Below are 25,627 nucleotides of genomic sequence, written 5' to 3'. Positions count from 1 at the left end.
CCCCCCATTCGTCTGCTCTTCCCCCCCTTTCGTCTGCTCTTCCCCCCCTTTCGTCTGCTCTTCCCCCCCTTTCGTCTGCTCTTCCCCCCTTTCGTCTGCTCTTCCCCCCTTTCGTCTGCTCTTCCCCCCTTTCGTCTGCTCTTCCCCCTTTCGTCTGCTCTTCCCCCCTTTCGTCTGCTCTTCCCCCCTTTCGTCTGCTCTTCCCCCTTTCGTCTGCTCTTCCCCCCCTTTTGTCTGCTCTCCCGCCCCCCTTTCGTCTGCTCTTTCCCCTTTCGTCTGCTCTTTCCCCTTTCATCTGCTCTTTCCCCCTTTCGTCTCCTCTTTCCCCCTTTCGTCTCCTCTTTCCCCCTTTCGTCTCCTCTTTCCCCCTTTCCTCCTCTCGTCCCCCCTTTCGTCCCTCGTCCCCCCTTTCGTCTCCTCTTTCCCCCTTTCGTCTCCTCTTTCCCCCTTTCCTCCTCTCGTCCCCCCCTTCCGACCCCTCGTCCCCCCCCTTCCGACCCCTCGTCCCCCCCTTCCGACCCCTCGTCCCCCACCCCCGACCCCTTGTCCCCCCTCCCGACCCCTCATCCACCCCCCTCCCGACCCCTCATCCACCCCCCTCCCGACCCCTCGTGTCCCCCCCCCGACCCCTCGTCCCACCCCTCCCGACCCCTCGTCCCCCCCTCCCGACCCCTCGTCCCCCCCCTCCCGACCCCTCGTCCCCCCCTCCCGACCCCTCGTCCCCCCCTCCCGACCCCTCGTCCCCCCCTCCCGACCCCTCGTCCCCCCCTCCCGACCCCTCGTCCCCCCCTCCCGACCCCTCGTCCCCCCCTCCCGACCCCTCGTCCCCCCCCCCGACCCCTCGTCCCCCCTCCCGACCCCTCGTCCCCCCCTCCCGACCCCTCGTCCCCCCCGACCCCTCGTCGTCCCCCCCGACACCTCGCCCCCCTCCAACCCCTCGTCCCCCTCCCGACCCCTCGTCCCCCCCTCCCGACCCCTCGTCCCCCCCCTCCCGACCCCTCGTCCCCCCCCTCCCGACCCCTCGTCCCCCCCCCTCCCGACCCCTCGTCCCCCCCCTCCCGACCCCTCGTCCCCCCCCCCTCCCGACCACTCGTCCCCCCCTCCCGACCACTCATTCCCCCCTCCCGACCACTCTTTCCCTCCCCCTCCCGACCACTCTTCCCCCCCCCCCGACCACTCTTCCCCCCCCTCCCGACCACTCGTCCCCCCCCTCCCGACCACTCATTCCCCCCTCCCGACCACTCTTTCCCCCCCCTCCCGACCACACTTTTCCCCCCCTCTCCCGACCACTCTTTTCCCCCCCAGACCTCTTTTCCCCCCCCGACCACTCTTCCCCCCCCCCCCGCCCCCACCACTCTTCCCCCCCCCTCCCGACCACTCTCCCCCCCCTCCCGACCACTCTTTCCCCCCCCTCCCGACCACTCTTTCCCCCCCCCCTCCCGACCACTCTTTCCCCCCCCTCCCGACCACTCTTTCCCCCCCCTCCCGACCACTCTTTTCCCCCCTCCCGACCACTCTTTTCCCCCCCTCCCGACCACTCTTTTCCCCCCCTCCCGACCACTCTTCCCCCCCCTCCCGACCACTCTTTTCCCCCCCCGACCACTCTTTCCCCCCACCTCCCAACCACTCTTTCCCCCCACCTCCTGACCACTCTTCCCCCCTCCCCTCCCGACCACGCTTTCCCCCCCCCGACCACTCTTTCCCCCCCTCCCGACCACCCTTCCCCCCCCCCCGACCACTCTTTTCCCCCCCCCGTCCACTCTTCCCCCCCCTCCCGACCACTCTTTCCCCCCCTCCCGCCCACTCTTCCCCCCCCCACTCCCGCCCACTCTTCCCCCCCCCACTCCCGCCCACTCTTCCCCCCCCCACTCCCGCCCACTCTTTCCTGCCCACTCTCTCCCCCCCCTCCCGTCACCTCCCATCCCACCTCCTGTCCCCCCTTCCCCTCCTTCCGTCTCCTCTTCCCTCCCTTCCATCTACTCTTTCCCCACGTCTGACTCCTCTTTCCCCCTTTTGAATTGTCTCCCTTCTGTCTCCCCTTTCTCCCCATTTCCTTTGTTCCCCATTTCCTCTTTCCTCCCTTCCGTCCCCTCCCCCATTCAGTTCCATCCCCCCATTACGTTCCATCCCCCCATTCCGTTCCGGCCCCTCCCCAGTCCGGCCCCTCTATCCCCAGTCCGGCCCCCTCTATCCCCAGTCCGGCCCCCTCTATCGCCAGTCCGGCCCCCTCTATCGCCAGTCCGGCCCCTCTATCGCCAGTCCGGCCCCCTCTATCCCCCAGCCCGGCCCCCTCTATCCCCCAGCCCGGCCTCCCTCTATCCCCCAGCCCGGCCCCCTCTATCCCCCAGCCCGCCCCCTCTATCCCCCAGCCCGGCCCCCTCTATCCCCCAGCCCGGCCCCCTCTATCCCCCAGCCCGGCCCCCTCTATCCCCCAGCCCGGCCCCCTCTATCCCCCAGCCCGGCCCCCTCTATCCCCCAGCCCGGCCCCCTCTATCCCCCAGCCCGGCCCCCTCTATCCCCCAGCCCGGCCCCCTCTATCCCCCAGCCCGGCCCCCTCTATCCCCCAGCCCGGCCCCCTCTATCCCCCACCCCGGCCCCCTCTATCCCCCACCCCCGTTCCGCCTCCTCTCCCCCCCTCCCGTTCCGCCTCCTCTCTCCCCCCCCACCCTCCCGTTCCGCCTCCTCTCTTCCCCCCCTTCCGTCTTCTCTTCCCCTCCCCAACATCTGTCTCTCCTCTCTTCTTAAACCTCATCTACCCCACTGTGGGCAGCACAGTGGCACTGTGGTTAGCACTGCTGCCTCACAGCGCTAGGGTCCCGGGTTCATTTCCAGCCTCTAGTGACTGTGTGGAGTTTGCACATTCTCCCTGTGCCTGCAAATTATTGTGAAGACCTTGATTTTGTTTCCACCTTTCCGTCTCCTCCCCGCTCCTTATTCCAACTTCTCCTCCTCTATCATCCCCTGCCCCCTAGTATCTGACCCTGTCCTCATGAACCACGATGTGGAGATGCTGGCGTTGGACTGGGGTAAACACAGTAAGAAGTCTCACACCAGGTTAAAGTCCAATAGGTTAAAGTCCAACAGGTTTATCTGGTAGCACACCAGATAAACCTGTTGGACTTTAACCTTATGTTGTGAGACTTCTTACTCATATGACACAATTGTATACAAACCGTGGCTGGTTTACATTAAGTTGATAAGTTGTCTCCTGGTATGATAGTGATTGTCACGCTGAGTATTTTTATACCTCTATTTTTCCCACGTAACAAATCTCGCAACCACTTTGCTATTTCCAGTATAGCAAGATCGGAAATGTTTATGCTGGTTTACGGTGCAAACAATTCAGTCGATAAAACATTTTTCAAATTCTGTAGCTTAGGGGTTCATCACTAACTCGAATCTGATTTGACATTTACAGCGCTTAAGTATTCTAGGTAGCTAATGAAGCTTTTCTAAATTTCAAAGACAATTCATTGATGACTAACTTTTATCATTTACCAAAAAAAAATTGGGGTGTGGTGATGGGCTTTATTTAATCAGTTTTTTAAAATTAAAATTATTGTGAAGCCAGTGCTTGTTTGGGCTACTCTGTTTTCTTGAGCCTGTCTTTCAGGTGAAAAGTAATTCACTGTTTAAGGTCAGCTGCATAATGGAACTCATTTGAAGCAGATGAAATCTGAAATCTACAATAACAGGGCTGTGTGTGTTAACATTCATCTCACAAACACTAAGGTGATCAGTTTGTGTAAAACAGCTATTCAATCAACTGTCTTGTATATAATGGTTTAATTTCTACTTTCAGAATATGTGATGACGAGAAACCAGAGGTGCCATTATTGTACCGGGATGTTTCATCTCTCCTGCTCATTCTTGTTTTAACTATGCCACAAGAATTACACAAAGGTAGCATTAATTTTTAGATTAATTGTGAAGATTGTGTGGAACTTTTAAAAGGACATTTTTGTAAGCTCCTAAAACACGAACTAAACCTTGAGTGTAACAAGCAATAAGAGCAAATGCTTATGTAGCAAATTAATGATACTTTATCTACATGCACAAATTTGCACTGAAAAGATTTTTGATATGGGCTTGGCATACTTATCAGTATTGTCTGTCCCTTTACCTTGCTATCAGCTTGCTAATACAAAAAAGGACACAAGGTTGGAAAGCCGTTGTGGGTTTCTTATTATTAGTGAAGTAATGTCCTTTCAATGACCTTCATCTGTTAACAGTACTGTGATCTGAACGATCCTTCAATCTTAGCTCAGTGCCTGAGGGATAAAGATAGCAATTTACATTGAATTTTAGCAGTCACAATTGCAGCAATCATGTATAATAAGAGACTGTACACAAAAAATGATAATTACAATAATGCTTACTGAATGCGACATGTACTGTCAACACATAGCTGGAGGCAGCGCAGAATGTGTGATGAATGCAAACTTACAAAGGTCTTTGGTTATAATAATCAAATTCAATAAATCTGTTCAGGTTTTTTTTGAACAGTAAATTAAAATTGGAAATTCCCTTGGGGGGGGAAAAAGTTAATTTAGTAACTAATCTTAAAAAAAAACTATTGCACATGTTGAATTTGCATGTGGGTATGTCTTGAATAATAGTGCATCATACATGTGAAATACTGAAACAATTAGCTTTTTTTGGAAGCAAAGATTGCCACCTTGCAGAGGAGAACTCAACCATTCTTTTGCCCCTGACTGGAACCATGGGAATCATATTGTCTTCTTCGCAGTTGGATGAGAATTGGTATCTTTTCCCATCCTACATTGATTAAACCAAAGTAAATGCTATTTCACTGTTCATTCTGTGAAAGAAAATTGATCTGATCCCATCACAAAGAGGCACAGCTGCAAATTGAGTGTTTTATTACAGAAAGGACTTTGTGATGGAGGTCAGAACATTTGTTGGTGCTGGTAGTGTGAATGTTGATGGGGGTGGGGCAGCAGGAGAGGTGGTAGACTGGAGAAAAAGCAAGCAGGTCAACAAAAAAAAAGCTTTGATTGGTAACAACTGTCTCCAGACATGCTGTATGCCTAACTGCACATATTGTGTAACCCATAATAACTGTAAATGTACTGTCATCAGAATCAGGTGCTCCTCATTTCATTTAGAAACATGGGTGATGGAGGGAAGTAGTGAAGCAGAACTGCCACAGTTTCACTTGACCTTTGGTGGAATCAAGGAGAGCAAACACACATTCCAGCTATATACCCACAAATCTGGCATGTAGGATTAAAAAGTAAAAATAATTGGAGAATGATTTTATGAATGCATTCTGCTGGCAGGGAACATCAAATGCCAGGTGAACTTTATTGAAAATCAATCTCCATATCATTAATGTTTTCAATACCAGACAGTGTTTTGCACGGTTGTAGATATGTAGCTAGTTGTGTGGGTTTGCTTTATACTTAATGTCTTCACAGTATTCTTCAAACTTCACAATGCTGCCTGCCCCCTATAACCTTTCACCCAACTCCCCTCCTTTGTTTATCAAGAATTTATCTACTTCTGCCTTAAAGATATTTAAAACGCTGCCTCAACCATCTTTTGAGGAAGAGAATTCCAAGGCCTCACAACCCTCTTGGAGATTTTTCTTTCCTCATCTGTCTTAAATGGGCAATCCCTTATTTTAAGCAGTGGTCCCTAGTTCTAGATTCTCCCACAAGAGAAAACGTTCTCTCCACATCCACCCTGTCAGCTCCCCTCAGGATGTTGTATGTTTAAATAATCACAATTAAAACGCTATTAAATAGATTGGCAATTGTTACTGTAGTGTTAATCTACATTAGAATACAATAATATTAAAAGAAAGACTTGCATTTATATTTCATGACCTCAGGACGCTCAAAGCACTTTACAGTCAATGAAGTACGTCTGAAATGTAGCCACTGTACTAATATAGGAAATGAAGTAGCTAATTAGTGCACAACAAGATCCCACAAATAGCAATGTGATGATCAATTTTTGTGTTGTTCGTTGAGGGATAAATATTGGCCAGGACACCAGAAATAACACTCTTGCTCCTCTTTGAAATAGTGCCATTGGAAAACCAGATAGAACCTCAGTTTAACGTTCCATTCAAAACATGGATGCATTGATATACTAATATTTACTTTGCATTGCAATGCTATTGTTTCTCATTGGAGCAATATTTTACATTTAAATTTATCCGTCATCCCTGTTGCTCTAAGTTTATGGTTTTGTTGAATATTGTTGCACTTCTTGGTTCTGTTCAGGCTTTTCAATATTTTTATGGACTTTTGTGTTGATCAAGTTGAAAGTTTTACTCGTGAACCCAATTCAAAGGGTAGACGCAGATTAAAACCCTCTCTTCTCACATTGCATGCTATCCTTAATTTCAGTGGACAGTCTCTACTGCTCTGGTAAGTAATAATTTTAAAAACCAGTTAGTGTTCTGACCTTTCAGGTCGGATTTCCATTTAGTATTGCATTATTAGCACTTTTCCACTGTTGGATAATATCCTTGACAGAAGTTCATTTTGTTCAGGACTCTTCCAGCTGAAAAAAGGTGCATCTTCATCTCTCCAATCCAAATTGAATTTGATTGCACCATGCAAGATGAAACGGTTTTCATGCTTCATCCAACATTTGGCTTCCTCACAAATAACCACTTTGAATAGCTACAAATTGAAGTTCAATCAACGTAGTAAGCAAAAAGAGCATCAAAAAGCACATTGTTATTTAAACAATAATTTTTTTGTGAAATATTTTTTAAAAATACTTTTGCAATAACCTTTTCCAAATATTTTAGTTGAATCTTTGTACTTAACGTGAGGGATTCCAGTGCTCACCATTGGGACATTTTACATTTCTTGCATTCGGTATCAGAATCAAGCATTCCTAGATTATCTAGTATCCGGTTATTGGTTATTTTGCGCTGCCCCATTTGAAATTTCTGTTTTCCATCTTATAGCCTCTCCCTCTTTTGCTCTTTCCCACCCTTTTGCATATAAGTTTCAGTTATATGATTATTGTTTTCTTATATATATTGGAATTAATTTTTGCTGAGTTCAGACTTTCTGCACATCTGAAATGTTAATTCTTTCCCCAGTTGTGCAGAATGTAGTTGAGTAAAAGATGTATCAACAGGTCTAATAGTAAATATTTGTTTCTCGGGAGAAAATAAATTATGTAATCTAGAAAGCTCCTGGTATATCAGGTTCTGAAATATTTGAAATATCAAGGGGGTGATCTTACCGGTTTGGCCTGCCAGTCGACCTGGGAGGTAAGCCGGTAAGATCAGGCGAGAGGTGAAAAATTAGGTTCACATCTAATTTTTGCCCCTCACCATGTTACCAGCACTGATTTGCCAGCAAAATATGGGCACGAAGCCAATTTCAATATTCCTGACTTAATTTAAATACAACGGGGACCAAAAGTGATGGCCTTGCGGGTGGGGTCGGAGACCATTAAAGCCCTCAGAGTGGTCGGGGGCAAGACTGAGCAGTGCCTCTTAGGGAGTGCCAGTCTATCACTGGCACCGTGGGGTTGCCCAGCAGTCAGTGCTGGGGGCGGGGCCTGAAAGGGGACCATGATGGGGGTAGGCAAGGAAGAGGGAGTTCTGTAGAGGAGAGGGAGGGAGGTTGATTGGACTGGGGTGGGGATCGGGGATGGGGGTTGATCAGCTGGGCCGGTGATCGGGGCCCGGCACAGGAAGTGATCAGTGGTGGGTCCTGATGTCAATTTGGGGGGGGGGGGGCTGACAGGAGATCTCCCAGTGCACTATGTACACTGGGAGATCAGGGTGCCTATGTAATTGCACCCCAGAGCTCAGCAGCTGGCTTCATTAGATGAGAATAGGCTCCTCCTAGCGAGAAACTCATCCTGGCTCTGTTTTTTGACTAAGTATCATAAGATTGCATTTTTCAACTCGCCCAAAAATGAGTCTGAAAGTCTCCTGTTCACTCCCTTGATCAGCACATTTGGTATGATCGCCCCATAAAACTTTGCCTTGCCTTTTGGGGACTGTTGAAACTTGAGTCTTTTTCTGGCGTCAGATGAAAAAGGAAGAGGTTAAATGAGATGTTGGAACTACATTTCTGAGGAAAATTGTATTAAATCATTTTAGCTAGCAAGTTGATGCAGACCTGTTGATCTTTGTTAAAGGATGATGTGTTGTTCAACAGGTCATTTTAGAATAGAAAGGGAGAGGGTGAATTCAGAAGGATAATAGGATCAGAAAAAAGGGATTGTTAATAGGATAAATGTTAAATGGAATAATAATGATCTTTAAGATTCAATTGTTCTTCCATTTTAGATGAAACTCTCATTACAATTTAGGGAAATGTGCACAAATGCTCTATTTTAATAATGTTTTATACAAAAATGTAATAATATCGGTCAGGGCATAAAACTATTTTGGTAAAGCAAGTGAGATCCAACAAAAAGGATTGGAGGAAAAGGAACATAACAGCTACAATATTGTCACTGTAAGATCTCTTTTATACTGTGCTAATGACAACATTAAAACATCAGTATGCACTTTTATTTGAAGGTATCACAGGATGTATGAACACCTCGAGCAGGTATCAGGGAACAAATTTGGAGGCAGTGAAGTATGAACTGGCTGTCTGCCTCCCTGCAAAACCTGTGACCTAGTTGCCATAGCAATGTGTCATACTGGTACATGTACATACAGCATCTACAAAATAACGGAAAATAGGCGACTTAATAGAGGTTTATAAGATGATGAGGGGGATAGATAGAGTGGACGTTCAGAGACTATTTCCTTGGGTGGATGTAGCTGTTACTCGGGGGCATAACTATAAGGTTCATGGTGGGAGATATAGGAGGGATGTCCGAGGTAGGTTCTTTACTCAGAGAGTGGTTGGGGTGTGGAATGGACTGCCTGCTGTGATAGTGGAGTCGGACACTTTAGGAACTTTCAAGCGGTTATTGGATAGGCACATGGAGCACACCAGAATGATAGGGAGTGGGATAGCTTGATCTTGGTTTCGGACAAAGCTCGGCACAACATCGAGGGCCGAAGGACCTGTACTGTGCTGTACTGTTCTATGTTCTATGATGCCTCGTGCAGGCATTGAATGCTCTAAGATCATGCATACCTGTGATGATTGTCCCTTTAAAGGCAACACAGCATAGAGTCACCTGGCTTAAGGAACCAATTGGGACTTCGAGTAGGTAATCATCCCAGGGGGTGGAGTCCTCTCTTGGGCAGAAGACATCCAAAAGGCATGTAGAAGACATATAGGGACTAGGACAGCCGGCCTCTAAACAGTTTTTCTTTGTGTCCCTGACAAAGTCTGTGAACTTGCATCATTGCATTGGTGAGGAGGATGGAATTGGATTATTGATGACACTGCCTGTGGCTCAACACTGTGAGTATCCTGTTTTAATTGAAGCCTGAAGAATGAGAATACTCACCTGTATGTCTGTCTTTGGGTGAATAGAACAATTGAGATGCTGAGATATTGCCAGGCCCTGAAGACCGAATACAGAATAAGCCTGGATTGGCCGGTACAGTCAAGTGTTCAGAACTTTATAGAAACAAATGAAGAGAAAATAATTCTCAGAAGCAAGAGCTGTGATTTGATCTTTAAGGAAAAGTGGAACTTAAATTTTATAAAAAGTTGCTGCAGAGCTTTTTTTAAGAATAAGAGAGAAGAGAGCACAGAGAGCAGTGTTTTTCAGTGATTGAAAAAAAATCCCCAGGGAGCTGTAGTGCGGCTGATAGCTGTTGAAACAAGTTGAGAGTTTTAAGGTGGTCATTTATTTAGAGAGGTCCTGAATTTAAGGTGGTAATACATTTAATGTGGCATTTAAAATAGCAACCACAAAAAGAAACTGCAGACAATGGACAGGAACATTGGAGAAGACCCCAGATATAGAGCAATTCTCAAAAAAAAGTCTATAACGAATGATTATTTCAAAGAAGAGGCAATGCAAGACCTTGGAGGAGGCAATGAAGACTTCATGGAAGAAGCACGGCAGACCCAAGCAAGAGGGTACCGAAAGACCCCGGAAGGAGGGCACTGAGGGACCCCAAATGAAGAGCAACGAGAGAATTGCAGTACACTTCATTAGAGACAGACCTGATGAACAGTGAAGCCAAAACGGGTTGAGCTGAATTGACGACAAGTAGAAATTAATGTTCCATTTGATTTGTGAAATGTATATGTTCAGTAAGAACATGGTGGATTCAACTCGGAAGAAACACAGAAATTAAAGACTTTAAAAGAAACAAAGAACTATTCAACATAAAGAGGAATCAGCAAAAAGAATTAAAGCTCTAGAGAAGACATAAAACAACAAGATGAAATGAGTGGCAGCAAATTTGAAAAAAAGTTGCAAAAATTGACAAAATGAAGCAAGAAGGAGGAGAATTAATGAGACAATGGGGAATAAGCTGAACTCCATGAAAAGCAACCAGAAAATAAGAACAAGTCGAGTGAAGAATTGAATCCAGAGAATAAGAGCTTGAAGAAAGAAACCTGATAATGAGAAATTAGCTGACAATTTTAAAAACATTGAAGTTGATAGCAGAATCAGCAATTCAGACAGAAAAAGAAGCTGAGATTACGCGCCAGAATAAGATTGCTGAAATAGTCTTACGAATGGAAAAGCAGCAAGCCTGTATGGAAGAGCTCTGTGCAAGACCATGTTTGGAACTGTACATAGTTAATACCTACCAATAAAAGTGTTTATGTTTAAGGACGTTTATGTTTAAGGACATTTATATTAATGATTTGGATGAGAATATAGGAGGCATGGTTAGTAAGTTTGTAGATGACACCAAGATTGATGGCATAGTGGGCAGTGAAGAAGGTTATCTCTGATTGCAACGGGATCTTGATCAATTGGGCCAGTGGGCTGATGAATGGCAGATGGAGTTTAATTCAGATAAATGCGAGGTGATGATTTTGGTAGATCGAACCAGGGCAGGACTTACTCAGTTAATGGTAGGCGTTGGGAAGAGTTACAGAGCAAAGAGATCTAGGGGGTACATGTTCATAGCTCCTTGAAAGTGGAGTCACAGGTGGACAGAGTGGTGAAGAAGGCATTCAGCATGCTTGGTTTCATTGGTCAGAACATTGAATACAGGAGTTGGGACGTCTTGTTGAAGTTGTACAAGACATTGGTAAGGCCACACTTGGAATACTGTGTACAGTTCTGGTCACCCTATTATAGAAAGGATATTATTAAACTAGAAAGAGTGCAGAAAAGATTTACTAGGATGCTACCGGGACTTGATGGTTTGAGTTATAAGGAGAGGCTGGATAGACGAGGACTTTTTTCTCTGGAGCGTAGGAGGCTGAGGGGTGATCTTATCATAGAGGTCTATAAAATAATGAGAGGCATTGATCAGCTAGATAGTCAATATCTTTTCCCAAAGGTAGGGGGAATCTAAAACTAGAGGGGCAATTTTTTCACACAGAGGGTGGTGAATGTCTGGAACAAGCTGCCAGAGGTAGTAGTAGAGGCGGGTATAATTTTGTCTTTTAAAAAGCATTTAGACAGTTACATGGGTAAGATGGATATAGAACATAGAACATAGAACATTACAGCGCAGAACAGGCCCTTCGGCCCACGATGTTGCACCGACCAGTTAAAAAAAAAAACTGTGACCCTCCAACCTAAACCAATTTCTTTTCGTCCATGAACCTATCTACGGATCTCTTAAACGCCCCCAAACTAGGCGCATTTACTACTGATGCTGGCAGGGCATTCCAATCCCTCACCACCCTCTGGGTAAAGAACCTACCCCTGACATCGGTTCTATAACTACCCCCCCTCAATTTAAAGCCATGCCCCCTCGTGCTGGATTTCTCCATCAGAGGAAAAAGGCTATCACTATCCACCCTATCTAAACCTCTAATCATCTTATATGTTTCAATAAGATCCCCTCTTAGCCGCCGCCTTTCCAGCGAAAACAATCCCAAATCCCTCAGCCTCTCCTCATAGGATCTCCCCTCCATACCAGGCAACATCCTGGTAAACCTCCTCTGCACCCTCTCCAAAGCCTCCACATCCTTCCTGTAATGTGGGGACCAGAACTGCACACAGTACTCCAAGTGCGGCCGCACCAGAGTTGTGTACAGTTGCAACATAACGCTACGACTCCTAAATTCAATCCCCCTACCAATAAACGCCAAGACACCATATGCCTTCTTAACAACCTTATCTACTTGATTCCCAACTTTCAGGGATCTATGCACACATACACCTAGATCCCTCTGCTCCTCCACACTATTCAAAGTCCTCCCGTTAGCCCTATACTCAACACATCTGTTATTCCTACCAAAGTGAATTACCTCACACTTCTCCGCATTAAACTCCATCCGCCACCTCTCGGCCCAACTTTGCAACCTGTCTAAGTCTTCCTGCAAACTACGACACCCTTCCTCACTGTCTACCACACCACCGACTTTGGTGTCATCAGCAAATTTGCTAATCCACCCAACTATACCCTCATCCAGATCATTAATAAATATTACAAACAGCAGTGGCCCCAAAACAGATCCCTGAGGTACACCACTTGTAACCGCACTCCATGATGAATATTTACTATCAACCACCACCCTCTGTTTCCTATCCGCTAGCCAATTCCTGATCCAATTTCCTAGATCACCCCCAATCCCATACATCTGCATTTTCTGCAGAAGCCTACCATGGTGAACCTTATCAAACGCCTTACTAAAATCCATATATACCACGTCCACTGCCTTGCCCCCATCCACCTCCTTGGTCACTTTCTCAAAAAACTCAATAAGGTTAGTAAGGCACGACCTACCTGCCACAAAACCATGCTGACTATCACCTATCAATTCATTACTCTCCAAATAACTATAAATCCTATCCCTTATAATTTTTTCCAACATCTTGCCGACAACAGAAGTGAGACTCACCGGTCTATAATTCCCGGGGAAGTCTCTGTTCCCCTTCTTAAACAATGGGACAACATTCGCTAACCTCCAATCTTCTGGTACTATACCAGAGGCCAACGACGACCTGAAGATCAGAGCCAGAGGCTCTGCAATCACTTCTCTTGCCTCCCAGAGAATCCTTGGATAAATCCCATCCGGACCAGGGGATTTATCTATTTTCAGACCCTCCAGAATATCCTGCACATCCTCCTTATCAACTGTAATACTGTCTATTCTACTCCCTTGCAACCCAGTGTCCTCCTCAGCTATATTCATGTCCCCTTGCGTGAACACCGAAGAGAAATATTGGTTCAATGCTTCACCAATCTCCTCCGGTTCCACACATAACTTCCCTCTGCCATCTATAACTGGCCCTAAACTTGCCCTAACCAACCTTCTGTTCTTGACATACCTATAGAACGCCTTAGGATTCTCTTTAACCCTATCCGCCAAAGTCTTCTCATGTCCCCTTTTAGCCCTTCTAAGCTCGCTCTTCAACTCCCTCTTAGCCAATCTAAAGCTTTCTAGTGCACTACCCGAGTGCTCACGTCTCATCCGAACATAAGCCTCCTTTTACTTTTTAACCAACAAAGAAACTTTTTTGGTGCACCACGGTTCCCTAGCCCTACCAATTCCTCCTTGCCTGACAGGGACATACCTATCACAGACTCGCAGTAGCTGCTCCTTGAAAAAACTCCACATGTCGGACGTTCCCAGTCCCTGTAATCTCCTAGTCCAACCTATGTTTCCTAATTCTCTCCTAATAGCCTCATAATTACCCTTCCCCCAGCTAAAACCACTGGCCCGAGGTTCATGCCTATCCCTTTCCATCACTAAGGTGAACGTAACCGAATTGTGGTCACTATCACCAAAATGCACACCAACTTCCAAGTCTAGCACCTGGTCTGGCTCATTTCCCAGCACCAGATCCAATATAGCCTCACCTCTAGTTGGCCTGTCTACATACTGAGTCAAAAAACCTTCCTGCACGCTTTGAACAAAAACTGACCCCTCTAACGAGCTAGAGCTATAACAATTCCAGTCAATATTAGTCAAGTTAAAATCCCCCATAACAATTGCCCTATTACTTTCACTCCTAAGCAGGATTGACTCCGCAATCCTTTCCTCAACCTCTCTAGAACTTTTAGGAGGTCTATAAAAGACTCCCAACAGGGTGACCTCTCCTCTCCTATTTCTAATCTCCGCCCATACTACCTCAACAGATAAGTCCTCATCAAACCTCCTCTCTGACACTGTGATACAATCTCTGACCAATAATGCTACCCCTCCCCCTCTTCTACCTCCTTCCCTACTTCGACTAAAACATTTGAACCCCGGGACCTGCAGCATCCATTCCTGCCCCTGCTCTATCCATGTCTCTGAAATAGCCACAACATCGAAGTCCCAGGTACTGATCCACGCTGCAAGTTCACCCACTTTATTGCGAATACTCCTGGCATTGAAGTATACACATTTCAAACCCTGCTCCACCCCACCTCTGCAATGCCGTGCATTGCAGTCCCCATCCATGCATCCCTCACTTTCAGCCCCACTACTCAGGATCCCTCCCCCCCCCCCGAATCAGTTTAAACCTCCCTGCATGGCCTTAGCAAATTTACCCCCCAGGATATTGGTCCCCTTCTGATTAAGGTGTAGACCATCCTTCTCATAGAGGTCACACCTTCCCCAGTACGAGCCCCAATTGTTTAAGTACCTGAACCCCTCCCTCCTGCACCATCCCCTCAGCCATGAATTCAAACCTTCCCTCTCCCTATTCCTCTCTAAACTATCCCGTGGTACAGGCAAGAGTCCAGAGATAACCACTCTGTCAGTCTTGGCCTTTAGTTTCCACCCCAACTCCATAAATCCCTGCCTAATATCCCCTTCCCCTATCCTCCCTATGTCGTGTGTCCCCACATGTACAATAACTTGTGGTTTATCTCCCTCCCCCCTAAGAGTCCTGAATACCCTGTCAGACACATCCCGGACCCCAGCCCCTGGTAGGCAACACACCAACCCTGAGTCCCTACCTTTAGTTCCGACCCTCCTATCTGTCCCCTTAATTGTGGAGTCTCCAATCACAAGGCCCAGTCTTTTACAGCCCCTAACCACCTGAGCTTTCTCACTCGGCTCACCCCCAGAGATCCGCTCTCTATGCTCAGTTGATTCCTCCTCAACTGTAGCCTCCAGCACCGAAAACCTATTATGGAGGGGAACCGCCCCAGGGGATTGTCTTCCCGATTGCTTCTTACCCCTCCTCCTGGCATTGACCCAAGCCTCATTTCTAGGAGTTACTATTTCTCTATAACTCCTATCAACTTCCACCTCCGCCTCCCGAATTATGCGGAGTTCCTCTACCTCCCCCTCCAGCTCCTTTACACGCTCCTCCAGAAGCTGCAATCTAATGCACTTCTTACAACTAAAATCTCCTGAAACACTACTGGATTTCCTCACCACATACATCCCACAGGAGATGCAGCATACTGCCTGAACTGCCATCCCTGAAGCCATTACCAGCAAGAAAAAAAAAAAGAAAACAAAAAAAAAAACTTCCCCACACTTATAATTAGGTTAGAGGAGGATGGAAGGGTGGGATCCTCTACCAGTGTAGAGGATCGGGTATCTCCTCTGCACCAATTTATAGGGCTAGGGGCCCGAGAGAAAAAAAAAACTACTACTGAGGGGGAACCACCCAGGTAACTGACTTTTAAAGTTAAAATAAAAACCCTTCCCAGACTCCTTTGCTGCCCACTTCTAGTTTTCACTTTAAACTTGAAAAACTGCTGTTAAAGTAAAGGCCAAAAAAAAATACACACACTAGCTGACTAATTAAATAAATAAACAATTCAATTAATCCAATTAATCTCTTACCAGCACTGCTGCTTTTCAATCACCCCTCTCAGCTTGCTCCAGTGGATCAATGAGGGGGAACCACCCAGGTAACTGACTTTTAAAGTTAAAATAAAAACCCTTCCCAGACTCCTTTGCTGCCCACTTCTAGTTTTCACTTTAAACTTGAAAAACTGCTGTTAAAGTAAAGGCCAAAAAAATACACACACTAGCTGACTAATTAAATAAATAAACAATTCAATTAATATAGAGGGATATGGGCCAAATGCAGGCAAGTGGGACTAGCTTCGGGGTTTAATAAAAAGGGCGGCATGGACAAGTTGGGCCGAAGGGCCTGTTTCCATGCTGTAAACCCCTATGACACACAAGCCTCAAGATCTCATCAATGTATCATCACTACTACAACAATAATAAAGAAAATATTTGTACATAATATGACATAGTGTCATTATATGAAGACTTCATGGAAGAATATGACATAGTGTCATTAAATGAAGACTTCATGGAAGAAGCACGGCAGACCCAAGCAAGAGGGTACCGAAAGACCCCGGAAGGAGGGCACTGAGGGACCCCAAATGAAGAGCAACGAGAGAATTGCAGTACACTTCATTAGAGACAGACCTGATGAACAGTGAAGCCAAAACGGGTTGAGCTGAATTGACGACAAGTAGAAATGAATGTTCCATTTGATTTGTGGTAGCAGATCAAGTTCCTGGGAATTTTTGTCTCTGTACCGGAACTCCTGTTTTACTCAGTGGACATGGAGGGACGGATTGTTCGTAAACATATGGATCATGTGAAGAGTAAATAGACGCTCCAGGAGTCAGTGTTGCCATCAGGAAATGTATTTGACCCTTTAAGCAGATCGACCTGTTATAGACATAACTGCTGTCTCCGTGCAAGCAAATAATAATGAACTGCCTGTGCCAGAAGAGATACTTGTTGTTTGCAGTTCCTGTTAATGTCAATGCTGTGGAAGCATTTCAGACAACAGAATTACTACAAGAGGCAGAAAAACAACCTCTCAAAGACTTGATTTACAATTGTCCAACTCTTGAATAATGTTTAGTTAGAATTTGGGCTTGAGTAATTTGGTTATTGACTATTGTGCGAAAGTGTTAGAGGAGGAGGGTTGTGGTGATTGTTCCTTTAAAAGGCAACACTGACTTGAGGGACCAATTGGGACTGAGAGTGCGTAATCACCCCGGGGACTGGAGTCCTCTATTAGGCAGAAGACCTATAGGGTCTGGGGCAGCTGATGGGCAGCCAGGGGGCTGATAGCCTCTAAACAATTTTTCCTTATTCATACCCCTGTGTTCCTGATGAAGTATTATTACAATAACTAAGCTAGATACTAAGTAAAGCTGAACTCTGTTCAGTAATTTGAACCTAACCTCAGAAAGACATTTTCAGTATTTTCTGTCTTGTCTTGGGTATTTTGTCCCCATTTCCCATACTAACCAAAATTATTCCCAATCGATGAGATTGCCAAATTGTCAATTTTTTTGATGCTGTGGATTCCTCCAAAATGAAATGGGATGTTCAAATGTGCGAACACAGAAAAGTGTTTTGGTGTCAAGGCTGAGAGGTGAAAGAACAACTCTTTCATTTTTTTTCCATTGGTTCTGTATTTTTCCTTTGGTAATAGTGTTGTAAAATATTAATTGCTGAGATTTTTAAGAAAAACCGATTTATGATGTGGAGTATTTCAAGGAAACTGGTCAACAGAGATAGCAGTGGAAGTTATTTTGAATGAAAATAATAAACAGCAGAAAAAAGTGTGTCTTTGGCCCCAGCTAGGTAATAGTAATTTAACACTTATGTTAGGTGAAAAAATATTCTAATTTAAAATTTCATTTTGCCAGCTTGACTACTCCTCACTCACATATATTACTCACTGTTGGCAGCTGTATAACTGATTTTTAGAATCATAGAAACCGTACAGTGCAAAAAGAGGCCATTTGGCCCATCGAGTCTGCACCGACCACAATCCCAACCAGGCCCTACCCCATGTCCCTACATATTTACCCACTAATCCCTCTAACCTACGCATCTCAGGACACTAAGGGGCAATTTTAGCATGGCCAATCAACCTAACATGCACATCTTTGGACTGTGGGAGGAAACCGGAGCACTCGGAGGAAATCCACGCAGACACGAGGAGAATGTGCAAACTCCACACAGACAGTGAATCTGTCCCGAGCCGGGAATCGAACCCAGGTCCCTGGAGCTGTGAAGCAGCAGTGCTAACCACTGTGCTACCGACAGAGTCATTGAATATTTTTAAGGCTGAGTAAGGTAAATTCTTCATTGACAAGGAAGTTGAGGGGTAAGGGGGGTAGGCAGGAAAGTAGAGTTGTAGCCACAATCAAATCAGCCATGATGCTATCAAATAATAGGGCAGGCTCCGGGGCCAAATAGCCTACTTCTGCCCCTACTCAGTACATTTGCATCATGAAGGCCCAAACAAATGGTTTTGATCTTCCCCAGGTGCAGTTAGAGTAAGCAGCAACATTTCCACGACTTCATGCTGACAGATAGTTTCATAACATAGAGGTTGTTGTTGGGCTGAGAGAAGGAGAAGAGGTAGATCAGGGTATTGTCGGCATACATATGGAAACTGACCCTTGTGCTTGTGGGTGATACTACTGCAGAGTAGCACATTGATGAAGAGAAGGAAGGGGCCCACGATTGATTCTTCAGGAGATGTGCTGATTGAATTTGCATAAATAGGAGCACAATAATATAAGGGCAACCGCACTTCATATATAGAGCATAGGAGGCTGCAAAAAACATCACCGTCAGATTTCTAAAATATCTGGTTCTGAGATTACACACAATTTCATCAGTCGACTGTTCAACACAACAGTGTACTGCTCCTATTTCAAATGAGAAATTACAGATATTGCAGAGTCAACAAAAGCAACGAATCAGATGACTGGTGAGCATGGAAGTAGAGTTAAGTAAGCTCTTTGAATATACTAATCAAAACCAATACTTGGGTCATCTAAAGTAAACCACATATCAATTAAACAGCTGAAAACATACATTACTAAGAATCCAGCTTTATGAAATGTTGGCATATTTTGGAAACAAGAGGTTTAATACTTTGACTTCAAGGTGGGAATTAAGAGAATCATTAATACCATAGAATGGAGTATAATACAATAAATCAGTTTGTTCTGAAATGAAAATGGTGACTGCTAGGTTATTTATACAATTGAGATAGCACAGCAGTTTCCCATTCATCAGCATGTCTAAGATTGGATCAAATCTTCATTGCAGTTACTGATCTGTGACTCTCTGATCCTTTTTATGCATGAGTATATTTGCTGCTTTTCACTCCAATGAAGCATCTCCTGTTACCGTGAATAGCTGAAACATTTTCAGAATCATTCCATGGGTACAAATATAGATATGGCTGGTCAAATTAAACTGCTGGTCAATTGTGTCCTTCAAGATGTTGATGCTGGAGGCCTCACCAATTATGATGCCATTAAAGGTCAAGGGGGAGGAAGCTGGGAATCTTACTGCAAATGATCATTCCCTGACATTTGTGGCCTACAGATGTTACTCATCATTTGTCAGTTCAAGCCTGTATGTTATCCAGGCACTATTAAAGGTTGACCTGAGTTACTTTATTATCTGAATGGAATTGAACGTTTTAGGATCATTAGGGAACACAGTACTCCTGAATATGAAGGTGCAGTGGTGCCTCAGTGGCATTAACTGGTAATGTATGTGCATTCCTGTTTGTCAGGTATGATTCTAGTCTCTGAAGGGTGTTGCCAGGTTTCTTGAGTGTCATGCTTAAACAATCATTCACATCATCTATTTTTTGCTGTTCAGCATACATTTGCAATGGCAATAATACACCTAGGGGGAGATTTCTGAATTTGCTCATGGCAACCAGCCAGGAAGCAAAGGTGGAATTAAAGCAGGTATATTTTAGTCAATCATTACAGATGATTGGTTCTGGAGGAATGTTTTAGTTCAAAGAACATTATTAGTGCTTAATTCTGTGTGTTGTCTTGGGAATAATATTTATAATCATAGTTTGGAGTGTACGGTAACTTTATCACCCTGGTCTCACTGAAAGAAATCAGTCAGGGGTAGATACTTAATCCACTGAAAATGACTCTCAGATGGCAAGCCGATCAGGCTACAGAAGAGGAAATGATGACAAGTCTGGTCAAAGGCTACAATGCAAAGTTACAATTCATATGCAGAACCACTCACTAAAGCTGCTGTCTTGTAACCAGTTCCAGGAAACTATTTTTCTCCATTCTTAACTGGTCACAGAACTGAGAAAAATACAATGAGTATGAATGATTGTAACATTTTGAATTTCTATGAAACCTAAAAAAAAAACTACGACTTTTGAGCTTTTGAGGCAAAGTAGTATACTTCACTTTTTGCTGAGATTTTAGAACATTAAGAAGATTTCAATGGATGTTTTTCCTTTTCCTTTATTGGGTTTCCCCAAACAAAAGTAATTCTTGTCAAAGGGCATGAGTATGCCACCTCCTCAAAAGCCTCTGCCAGAACAGCTTTGAAGCTAGGAAGTGTGCTAATATGGCCAAAGTGGCTTTCCCTCTAATATGTGCTTACTCCGTGAGGGACTTACAAGGTACCTCTTCGTGACAGTATAGCAGTGATGAGTCACTGTCAAGGCTTTGTTTTCCTTCAAGGAATGAAACAATTTCCTGAAATAGCAATGTGATTCACCAATGTGGAATAGTGCTTCTGTGCTCTCAAAATAGCTAATTTTAAAGCCTCTGATAAAAAGATGTCAAGTCATTACATTGGCATAAATATGTGCAGATTAAGATTGTGGGCGGCACGGTAGCACAGTGGTTAGCACTGCTGCTTCACAGCTCCAGGGACCTGGGTTCGATTCCCGGCTTGGGTCACTGTCTGTGTGGAGTTTGCACATTCTCCTCGTGTCTGTGTGGGTTTCCTCCGGGTGCTCCGGTTTCCTCCCACAGTCCAAAGATGTGCATGTTAGGTTGATTGGCCATGCTAAAATTGCCCCTTAGTGTCCTGAGATGTGTAGGTTAGATGGATTAGTGGGTAAATATGTAGGGACATGGGGTAGGGCCTGGTTGGGATTGTGGTCGGTGCAGACTCGATGGGCCAAATGGCCTCTTTCTGCACTGTAGGGTGTCTATTCTATTCGACTCTCTGGAGAAAAGAATTCCACAGACTAATGATCCTCTGAGAGAAAAGTTTTCTCCTCAGCTATGTCTTCAGTGGGAAATCCCTTATTTTTAAAATGGTGCCCCTATGTTCTAGTCTCTCCCACAAAGGAAATATCCTCTTGGGCGTCCACCCTGTCAAGTCCTTTTCAGGATCTTATATGTTTCAAAAAGATCACCTCTGATTCTTGTAAACTCCATTGAATACGGGCCCACTTGTCCATTCTTTTCTGATGAGATAATTCCTTCATTCCAGGAATCACAGCAACATAAGAGTGGGCCATCCAGCCCATGGAGCCTGCCCCACCATTCAGTTAGATCATGGCTGATCATCTACCTCACTGCCTCTTTCTCATGCTCTCCTCATATTCCTTGATGTCATTAGTATCTAGAAATCTATCAATTTCTGTCTTGAATGATGATTGAGCAGCCGCAGCCTCGGGGGTAGAAAAGTCTAAAAGTTCACCACCCTCTGAATAAAGAAATTCCTCCTCATCTTGGTCTTAAAAGGCTTTCTCCTTATTCTGAGTCTATGCCCACACTCCCCAGACAGGGGAAACAATCAATAGAGTGAACCTTCTCTGAACTGCTTCTAATCCAATTACATCCTTTCTTAAGTAACAAGACCAAACCTTCTACACAATACTGCAGCTGTAGTCTCACCAATGCCATGTACAACTCTAGCAAAACATCCCTACTTCTATATTCCATCTCCCTTGTAAGAAATGATAACATTCCATTTGTCTTCCTAATCACTTGCTATAGTTACATACTACCTTCTTGTGATAATCTTTTATTCTTTGATGGAATGTGGGTATCACTAGCAAGGCCAGCATTTGGTTCCCATCCCTAATTGCCCTTGAATGACTTGCTAGGCTCTTTCCGAGGGAAGTTAAAGAGTCAACATTGCTGTGGGTCTAGACTTACATGTAGGATGGCAAATTTCCTTTCTTAAAGGACGTTCGTGAACCAGATGTAGCAGGATACCCAAATCCTTGTGTGCCACAAGAGTTCTGCAATATCCCTCAAATTAAATAATGTACTGCTTTCTATTTTTCCTGCCAAAGTGAACAAGTACACATTTTCCCACATTATACTCTGCCAATATCTTCATATCTGCCAATTTCTTACTCAATTAATCCCTTTGCAGACTACATGTCTTCACAACTTAATCTCTTACCCAATGTTGTTATCAACAAATTTAACAACCATACATTCGGTCCCTTCATCCAATTCATTGATAAGTTTATTTATTACTCACAAGTAAGGCTTACATCAACACTGCAATGAAGTCACTGTGAAATTCCCCTAAAATTGTAAATAGTTGAGGCCCCAGCACGGTTTCCTGTGCTACGCCTTTAGTTACAGTTTGTCAGTCAAAAATGATCCATTTATTCGTATTCTCTGCTTCATGTTGGCTAACCACTCCTCTATCCATGCTAACATGTTACCCCCTACCCCTTGAGCTCTTACTTTGTATAGTCAATGATGTGGCACATTGTCAAATGCCTTTTGAAAATTCAATAACACTACATCTACAGGTTCCCCTTGTTAGGATACCACATCAGAAACCCCAAGGTATAGTATGAAGCCAGACTAGACCCCAACAATTTTTCTATTTGACATTAATGTGAGGACAGGATGTTTCACTCCAGGCATGATTCTACTGACTAACTAGGGAGCTTTTGTCAAAACTATCTTTATTTAACAACACAGTTTAACTATAACAAATGAATTAGCTTAACTTTTAACAATTGAACAATACTTAAACATGACAAGAAATAATTCTTAATTGCTGATCTATCCGTATTCGTTCCAGTCAAACAGTATTTCTCTTATAGACTTAAATCCTCTTTAAAATTAGTTAGCAAAACACAGACATACTTGTTTTGACATAGATTACCAGTCTTGGAGCTTTCAGAAAGCCTCAGGAGAAAGAGACACTCTTTCATCTAGCAGCCCCAGGCAGCAACTGCTCTTTATTTTAAAATGAAAATGAAACTTTTTCTTGCAAGCTGAGCTCTTCCCATTAACCACATGACTGTCCCTGTTAATCAACCTAATCCAAACTCACATGACTCTGCATACCTAGTCTAAAATCCCAGGAGAACTTAAAAATCATACTCTACAAAGTTACACATTCCTAGCTAAAATCAGTTATTATCCTGCATTTTTAGCATCTGCTGCATGTTTTCCCAGATAAATCAACTTTTGTAACAAAACATTGCCTGTTAAAATAGCCCCATCTTAAACATAAAATATAGCAAAATAGCACAGTATCATCACACCCGTTATCTATGTTGCTGATTACTTCCTCAAAGGGCTCTAATACATTAGTCAAGTGTGATTTCCCTTTCGCAAAATCATGTTGACTTTGTCTAATTGTGTTAAGATTTTCTAAGTGTCCTGAATAAACTTCTTAATAGATTCTAGCATTTTCCCAATAACAGATGTCATGCTAACTGGCACGTAGTTCCCCTGCTTCCTGTCTCCCTACTTTCTTGAACAGAATAGTGGAGTTACATTTGCTGTTTTCCATTCTGATGGGAGCTTTCTAGCATCTAGTGAAATTTGGAAAACTATAACCAAGTCATCTACTATCTTAGCAGCCATTTGTTTTAGGACTCTAGAATGAACACTGTTTTCATGCCACTATTTCCAGCCTCTCTCCCTTGCTGCCACTCGTTTGGGCTCAATCAAATTATGTTTTGTTGTCCTGCTCAGCCCAGAACCAAACCTTAAATTATGCATTTTATTTTTTGTCAAGACGGCTTATTTTTGTTTCTGTAATATTACTAACATACACACTACCTCACCCTTTCCATTGCGGAAAACATTATCCATATTTTTGTTATTTCTAAACTCAGTTATTCCAAATTACCTTTCTTGGTAGTTCCAGCCTTCCTAAACTCTGATTCTTTAGAGCACAAAATGAGGGCATTCGGCTCATAGTGCTTGTGTCAGTTCTTTCAAGGAGTTATCCAGTTAGTTCCACTCCTTTTCCTTTTTCCATATAGCACCTAGATTTTCCTTTTCAATCCAATTCAGTTCCCCTTAGGAAGTTACTTTTGAATCTGTTTCTATTGCTCTTTTGGGTAGTGTGTTCCAGATCACTATGAATTGCGCCGTTTAAAAGAATATTATCTATATTTTCCCTCCTTTTATTTTGCCAATTGCCTTGAATCTGTGACTTCTGGTTTCCAACCCTCTGCCAGATGGCCAAAAAGCCTACCCAAAAAGCCACTCCTTGAATGAACATAAAGAGCTACAAAGTAATAAATATGAAGCTAGTCTGCACTATGAAACAGAATTATGCCCATATTACCCTGGCAACTGCCACGATTTATTCACCCTCTGCCAGATTACAGTCCCACCATTATTTGATGGCAGCTTAACAATTGAGACTGTACAATGCAGATATTGTTTATGGTACCACTACAAAATCCAATTGCAAGATGAAATTCAGCGCATGCTTTTCCCCAGTGTCTTAGTTGAGCGTGCCATCAACATGCTGAAATGATTGCGATGTCTGGATCAATCAAGGCTAGTACTGCAGTATAGTGTGACTAAAATGGCAACAATTGTCATAGCCTGCTGTATCCTGCACAATATTGTCCTACAAAGAGGCATCATCATGCAGTGGGAAAGCCAGAAAGATGGCACTGACCGTATCACTGATGACTGGTATACGTAACAGCTCAATCAGCAAGATTCATCAGACAGGATCTAACAGCATGTCTAGCTGTCTCAATCATCCATTAAACAAGCCATTTCTATTTATCCAATGTCTTTCAATTTCAATCTTTGCCTCAATTAGACTGAGCCATATTTCAAGAACCATAAATGCCACACTATTTCCCCCTAAATGCTATCTTGTCCTTCATTAATACATCACAACTTTAATTAACTCTTTCAGTGTGTGCTGCAGGTGTATTCTGTGCATCCTTCTCAGGTGCTTGGTGAAGTTGGATGGCATGTCTCTTAATTGTGTAATCTTGATTAGTATTTTGCATCAACACAATTGTCCAAAAGTTCTATTTTAACCAATTTTATTTTTTTTCTGTCTGTTTAACAGAACATTTTACCTGTATTGTGAAAGTGTTGTACAATTTATTATACACACAAGCTGTTGCAACACTTTCAGTTAGATTCAGCAAAGAGGAAAGAGCTGCTTGGAAGAATTCTTGGAAACTCAAGGTCAGTATACTGATTTAAAATTCAACAATGTAAACTATAGTTTAGTCTCTTCAAAATAGGTGTGCTAGTTTAATTTGTTTAATTTAATTTGTTTTATGTCTATGGTCTGTACAAATGTGTCTTGCCTCCCTGAATTTCAAAGACATGATTGCTTGCATTAATGTGCAACAACTTTATGGTGCTTAACTTGACAAAAGGTGAAATTGTTTTTCAATGATTTGACACCATCCGTCCGTCCTTTAAATATTGGTGAACAACCTGTGAATGCTTAAAAAAAAGTCCAAGAAATAATGGGAATGGGTAGAAGGTCTGTGATGTAAAGATGGGGTGCTAATGTTTCAGGTGGACTTTTTATTGAAAATAGGAATATGTTAGATGATCAAACTGCTTAATATGACTGAACTAAGTGGAGGGGTGAATGGAGAATAGGTAAAAGTTGAGAATCTAGTAATACTTATT

At 44.0% G+C, this 25,627-nt stretch overlaps 1 protein-coding gene across 4 annotated transcripts in view; it reads left to right on the top strand.

Moving 5' to 3' along the window:
• ubr3 (ubiquitin protein ligase E3 component n-recognin 3) overlaps positions 1-25,627 on the top strand; it is a 325,538-nt gene that overhangs the window by 254,622 nt on the left and 45,289 nt on the right. For all 4 annotated transcript variants that reach the window (XM_078228378.1, XM_078228377.1, XM_078228376.1 and 1 more), the window contains 2 exons: positions 3,803-3,903; positions 25,047-25,168. In XM_078228378.1, the coding sequence (XP_078084504.1) occupies positions 3,803-3,903; positions 25,047-25,168 (223 nt within the window). The remainder of the gene's footprint in view (positions 1-3,802; positions 3,904-25,046; positions 25,169-25,627) is intronic.

This window comes from Mustelus asterias, chromosome 14 (genome assembly GCF_964213995.1).
Source record: "Mustelus asterias chromosome 14, sMusAst1.hap1.1, whole genome shotgun sequence".
Classification (NCBI taxonomy): Eukaryota; Metazoa; Chordata; class Chondrichthyes; order Carcharhiniformes; family Triakidae; genus Mustelus; species Mustelus asterias.
This window is presented reverse-complemented; position numbering and strand designations above follow the sequence as displayed.